Here is a 6987-nt window from a genome sequence, read left to right on the forward strand (position 1 = left end):
ATCCGGATAGTTATTAATCAAATCCGGCCGGATAATTTGGATCCGGCAGTTTGTTAACACCGATTCGTGTATTTTATCGGTATGGCAAAAATGTTTGATTGCCAAACAGAATGCTATGTTAAGGTTAGCTTGTCATGAGTGGAACAAATAAACGTGGGCATTTATTAATACAGTATAACACGTCACGAAAAACCCTAATAACAAAGAACAGAAAAATCTTAAGTCGGCGAATATCACAGACTGGGTCCCAAAAACGAGGAATTTGCGAAATGTTTGTCCGCTTTTAGGACAAAAATGCTTTCCCAACTATCCGGTAAAATTAAGTGTATTATCCGGCCGGGTCCGGGTATTGAAAATTGGCCAATATCCGGCCGGGTCGGGGTACCCGGATCCGGCGCAACACATCACTAGTGGATTCCCTATGCCTCCAGAGATATACGCTGTGTCAGCAATCATCCTGCTCCCCATTAACAGCTCTCTAAATCCCCTCATTTACTCCAACGCCCCGAAACTGCTGAGAAAACTTACATGTGACAGAAGTAGATACCACTTTATAAATAAACCTTGTATTCAGTTTTTGTAAAATATGACGTGTTTTCCCTGACATATAGAATTTTCAAAACAAATCTTGTTTCGACACGCGTACCTTATATTTGTAGAATCCTACTTAATTTGCATTGACAGATCAAATCGATGACAAAATTGATATTTCAAATGACATGTTTCTTTGCAAAAATCTCACAAGTGTGACAAAGTAACACCTTTCACACCAGATCTAAGCTGTCTAAACCAAAGAATAACAATACATGTGCAACGCACTCTGTTTTGTGGTTTGCTTGCTTCTATTAATGCCTGATCACGCTTTTCGGTCGCATTTTGGGTGTATTAATTTTATGTACCATGGTATGAGTCACGTGGTAAGTTGATCGTACTTGTCGTCCACGTCACACGTCATCCAACACATGGACACATGTGTGAGTGTTGGAACGCTGGAGATTAACTTGGGTAGAATAATTTTTGACATTACAATGATGCGGTGATTTCTCTTGCTATTAGTGACTTCCCCAATTTATTTTGCTTTTTATCGTATTGGAGGAAACATTTGAGTGCGTTTTTGTCGTCCAAAGTATCAACCATCGTATGAGATGAAATTGGAAAATAATGGCGATGAAATCAGTGCATGTTTAAGACGAATATGAACTTATCGTGTCGCTGAACGTTTACTTGTAAATATGATGCCATGATGTTGGAAACATTCAGTGCAACCAACTCATGGAATACAAACTATGGGAAGAGGAATATATATTCTGCCATCTTCAAAAAATCACCAATAAAAGTAAAAAACACCCCCTCAAAACCCCTCTCACACGTCTTGTGCATAAACCTCGCCCTGTGTACTTTGTACGTTATCATGGATGAACAAGTGCAGTTTATTGTTGGCAAGATAAAACAAACTTTGAGTAATGCCAAACTCTCTGCAGTAATAATTTAATCATTTTGCTGTAGCCGCTTTCAAAAATCTTTCTTCTTTGACGTTGCATCAAATGTAAACTTATCTTAACATTCATTTACTGATCCAGACATATTGTCAATAGAAAAAGGCTCTCTTAGCCAAAAAGTTGATATTTATAAATACTAATATCCCAGCCTTTTTTGTTATTTTAATAATGTTTTAAAAACCTTTGTTACTGTCCGGCACTTAATTGAAGTAACTTCCCATGGTCAGAAATTGGTTGGAGTAGGGTTTGTGTCTTGTTAAAAACTTAACTTTAAACTTTGCAAATGCTGACAATTGTTTTATTAGCTGCAACTGGTTGCTGATTGTGAATATTTTGTGCCACTTGTCATTATCGATATACACAGTGTTGAGAGGGTAAATGTTTGTGTATTTTTGAACTTGCGATGTCTTAGATGAGGAACAACCATTCTTAGTTTGTTAAGGAATCTAAATGCATTCATCACCTGTTTGGGTTGGTTCTTGTTTAGTTGAGTTTCGCCTTTATAAGCTTGAAATTCAGTTTGCAAACTTTATATCCCTTCGAGTGTGCATGGTTCCATGGAAACGTTTTGATAGTAAGAAGGTGATGTTGCAGAATTGATGGAAGAAAGTGATGGTGCTGGAGGAAGAAATTGATGGTGTGGGAGTAAGAAATTGATGGTGCGAGAGGAAGAAATTGATGGTGCGAGAGTAAGAAATTGATGGTGCGAGAGTAAGAAATTGATGGTGTGGGAGGAAGAAATTGATGGTGCGAGAGTAAGAAATTGATGGTGCGAGAGTAAGAAATTGATGGTGTGGGAGGAAGAAATTGATGGTGTGGGAGGAAGAAATTGATGGTGCGAGAGTAAGAAATTGATGGTGCGAGAGTAAGAAATTGATGGTGTGGGAGGAAGAAATTGATGGTGCGAGAGTAAGAAATTGATGGTGCGAGAGTAAGAAATTGATGGTGCGGGAGGAAGAAATTGATGGTGCGAGAGTAAGAAATTGATGGTGCGAGAGTAAGAAATTGATGGTGCGAGAGTAAGAAATTGATGGTGTGGGAGGAAGAAATTGATGGTGCGAGAGTAAGAAATTGATGGTGCGAGAGTAAGAAATTGATGGTGCGAGAGTAAGAAATTGATGGTGTGGGAGGAAGAAATTGATGGTGTGGAAGTAAGAAATTGATGGTGCGAGAGTAAGAAATTGATGGTGCGGGAGGAAGAAATTGATGGTGCGAGAGTAAGAAATTGATGGTGCGAGAGTAAGAAATTGATGGTGCGAGAGTAAGAAATTGATGGTGTGGGAGGAAGAAATTGATGGTGCGAGAGTAAGAAATTGATGGTGCGAGAGTAAGAAATTGATGGTGTGGGAGGAAGAAATTGATGGTGCGAGAGTAAGAAATTGATGGTGCGAGAGTAAGAAATTGATGGTGCGAGAGGAAGAAATTGATGGTGTGAGAGGAAGAAATTGATGGTGCGAGAGGAAGAAATTGATGGTGCGAGAGGAAGAAATTGGCGGTGTGGGAGGAAGAAATTGATGGTGCGGGAGGAAGAAATGCAGGATGTATGAAAAAACGATTTTGGTAACTTTTGGCTTTACCGCAGTTTGACAATTCGTAAGGACTAATAAAAAATCAATGCCCGGACGGTAATATGGCTACTTCATTTGTTACACAAAACTTTTGGTTGGGGTGTGTCGCTGAGTTTAATTTTATAAGTGTGACGTAATTGAAAAGAAATTGAGGATCGCTGCTATATATCTACATAACTGTTACATCAAATACCTGACTAACCGCCTATATATACATGCCCAGCAAAATATCATGTTTTTTGCCCAATGCTATTTGGGTGGTCTGTAGCTCTGGGATTCGCCAAATATTTTAATATTCACTCAAATCCGAATATTGAGCGTAAAGCGGGTGCTTCGTAACGTGTATTTTTCTGAATGCGCGTCGTTGCCAGAAAACGCTTAATTGTTTCGAGACGCGCAGAAAAAGGCAACACTAAAAGCAAAACTTATCACGCTTCAGTGAATTCAAGGGTGGCATCCGCCACATTACTCCCCCCCAGAAGCGGGATGTTGTTTTTTTTGGTCGCCCTCTTTTACGAGCTTGCCCAACAGGTACCGGTTTGGAGCAGTCAACAATAGCAGGTTTAAGGCGATCAATCGAAATGGAATGTTCAACACCTGAAATGTTTATCACAAAATACTTTTCGTGACGAGCACACACTTCAAAAGGACCATCATACGGTGGCGAAAGTGGGGGGCGATATCCATCTTTACGCACAAAAACATAGGTGCAATTGCGTAACGAAGGTGGCACAAATACACGAGTTCGACAATGGCGCGACATGGGCTGTGGTAATAATGTTTGAATCGCGCGACGAAGAGTTTGTACAAACTCGGAATACTTGATAGACGTGTCTGCAGCAGCAGGAAAATCCCCAGGTTGGGAAATGGTTGAGCCGTAAACGAGTTCCGCGCTTGACGTGGTGAGATCTTCTTTTGGCATGTTACGTATGCCGAGCAGAACCCAGGGCAGCTCGTCAATCCAATTTGGATTAGCCGATCTAGCCATCAGGCTGCTTTTGAGTTGACGGTGAAATCGCTCCACCAATCCGTTAGCCTGTGGGTGGAACGCTGTAGTGCAGTGGTGTTTGGATCTTTGCACGTTGGCATTGCAAGCATTGCCGAGCCCACTCTGTAACTTGCTTGTTCAAACCATGCCACACAAACCTTGACGAAATCATTTTGCGTGTTGTTCTGATTGATGGATGGGCTAGACCATGAATAGCGTCGAACACCTTTCTTTGCCATGATTGCGGGATGATTGGTCGGCAAACACCAGTGGACACATCACATAAAAGTCTCACCTGTGAGGTGTCCATCACAACTTCCTCAATTTGTAAGTTGGATACGGCAGTGCGGTAAGCTTTTCGGGGGATAAACGACGTGCCTTTGCATGAACCGGTGGTCCAGTTGTGCAAATGTGATGCTGGACCTTGTGTCTGGGTACAATGCTGGAAAACTTCGGTGCAGTTAAAGACGGAAATCGTGAGAGAAGTCTTGTAAAATCTTCAGTGGATGTGGTCAATTTGCAAATGCGCGACGATTTGTCATTTGTGGCCTTTATAGGAATGCTGGCGAATGATGTTGAATGAACAAGGCAACTGTGGCGTAGGTCTACCAGCAAGGAATGTGCACGCAGAAAGTCGGCTCCCAGAAGAGGTTGCGATACAGCGGCAAGTATGAATTTCCAACGAAATTTGCCAGCTGAGAGTTCCAAGTTGAGTACCTTTTCCCCAAAAGTATTAATCCTGCTGCCGTTAGCTGCAATTAACTTGATTCCTTTAGCTTGCTGTTGACGAGCAAGACGTGATGCCGGAAAAACGCTTACCTCGGCGCCTGTATCAACTAAGAAATAACGACGAGTGGTTTGATCCCAAATGTGAAAGAGGTTATGAGCTTTGCCGGCCGATGAAGTAACTAACAACGGCCGGCTGACGAGTTTCCCTGGAAACTGCAGGGAGGTTGACATTTCTTTGCCTTTTCACCAAAGCGCTGATGGTAAAAACAAAGTCTCTGATTTGCTGCAGTGCGTGTCGATGCACGTGGAGACGCCGCGAGCATGTTGCGCTTGTCTACCTTTGCGACAGCCGTGAACGCGTGGCGCTCCTCGCTTCTTGCCTGCCAAAGAGTGGTAGCACGTCGTGCAAAAACACGTGGGTCGTCAAAATCTTCTTTTGCGAGTATAATTCGTATTTCTTCGGGCATCCTTTGCAGAAAGATATATCGAAAAAGGAAACACGGCTTATGACGGCCTAACAATGACAGCATCTCATCCATTAATTCTGCTGGAGATCGGTCTCCAAGTTCAGATGTATGTAACAGTTTATGCGCTCTTTCATAATCTGAGCAGTCGTAAGTGTTTATCAAACGTTGCTTTAGGTAATTGTACTTATCGTGATCCGGTGGGTTTTCCAATAAATCCAATAGTCTACCGGCGCTTGCTTGATCCAGGGACGAAACAACGTAAAAATATTTCGTTTCATCAGCAGAAATGCTTCGTAGCGCAAACTGGGCTTCGGCTTGCTGAAACCATATTCTTGGTTGCTGTGTCCAAAACGTTGGCAGTTTCATAGCAACTGCGTGCATGGCAGGAGTTTCTTCCATATCCTCAAACGTCAGGGGTCACCAATTAAAGCGGGTGCTTCGTAACGTGTATTTTTCTGAATGCGCGTCGTTGCCAGAAAACGCTTAATTGTTTCGAGACGCGCAGAAAAAGGCAACACTAAAAGCAAAACTTATCACGCTTCAGTGAATTCAAGGGTGGCATCCGCCACAAGCGAATTATTATCATTTTGCACAAAAGAACTTGAACGCACATTAACAATAAACATGCAAAAGTAAAAACGGCATAGCCAAAATCATAAGGGTTGTCGAGTCAGGAATCCCGCATTAAATGTCAAGCCAAATTCGAGTATAACGCTGCTTGGAATCGTGCATTGTCGTTGGGATTTATACTCGAAAATGGGATTGTACGAAACAAATCTGGCGAATTTTGCATGACAACGTTTAGAATTTAGAAATAAAAGTCTGCGGTTAAACAGAACGCGGTTTCCGGCAAGGTTAAATTTAATTTTGCACAAATTCTTCAACATTATGGTGCATCATTTTGAAGAGAAGAAGCCTTTTCAACATTGAAGGCAAATTAAGTTCTGTTTGAAAAACTTTACTTTAACATACAGACGGAAAACAAATTTCACAGTTAAATAAGGTTTTAAATTGTACAATAAATGTTTTTTGCAAAGTACAATAAATCCTGTTTTGTTTGTTAGTTGATACATCTTACCACTACTTTCATGAGTCTGACAATCTTGAAATAGCGTGACAGATATAACACCATAATATTTTGTGAGCATTCCCTCACGGAGACGTTGGGCGCTGATGGAGAATCCAAGCAACTTACCTTGCGAACGCTTACCTCGCCGAAAGTGTTGAACACAATCTCGCCATTGTTGCTTGTCAGATTACTCGATGATAGTGATAGGATGGGGTGTCGGAAGTGGTTGCTATGGCCCAGTACAATGATAAAAACATTTTTACGTAACAATGAGTAAAATTTTCGGTCAATTTCCATACACATGCGATCTGAAGTTTATGTAAATGGGATTAGATATGTAAATGGAAACATGAACTCAAAAACTTCGCCTATTTACTGTTGAAGAAAATCATCCTAAGTGAAAAACCTCTGGTGCATTTGCACTGTATTTGATGTAATTAACAATTACATGGTTTGTACCTGTAACATACCTCAGAGAAACCAGTACTTATTGCGTAATGTTTTGTGTGCAGCATTGCACAAGTATTGCATTATCCATTTCGCATGTACAAGCATTTGCAAGCCCGTTTCCAGATGCATTGGATATTTTGCAACTTCCGACTCAAGTGTAAACATAACCTCAAAATGTGAAATAATTTATGCATCGAATGTTCTCGAGTAAAGCTAT

At 41.2% G+C, this 6987-nt stretch overlaps 1 protein-coding gene across 1 annotated transcript; it reads right to left on the reverse strand.

Annotated features, from left to right (window-relative positions):
* Positions 1–4624: 4624 nt before the first annotated feature.
* Positions 4625–5650, reverse strand: LOC145893840 (uncharacterized). Its single transcript, XM_082982204.1, has one exon. It carries the CDS (start codon positions 5648–5650, stop codon positions 4964–4966), a length of 687 nt encoding a protein of 228 aa, XP_082838330.1. The 3' UTR covers positions 4625–4963.
* Between the last annotated feature and the right edge of the window lie 1337 nt (positions 5651–6987).

This window comes from Ascidia mentula, chromosome 3, assembly GCF_947561715.1.
Source record: "Ascidia mentula chromosome 3, kaAscMent1.1, whole genome shotgun sequence".
Taxonomy (NCBI): Eukaryota; Metazoa; Chordata; class Ascidiacea; order Phlebobranchia; family Ascidiidae; genus Ascidia; species Ascidia mentula.

What these genes read in the sequence shown, in the direction of transcription:
- LOC145893840 (XM_082982204.1), bottom strand. Translation starts at nt 5,650, where the DNA reads ATGGAAGAAACTCCTGCCATGCACGCAGTTGCTATGAAACTGCCAACG.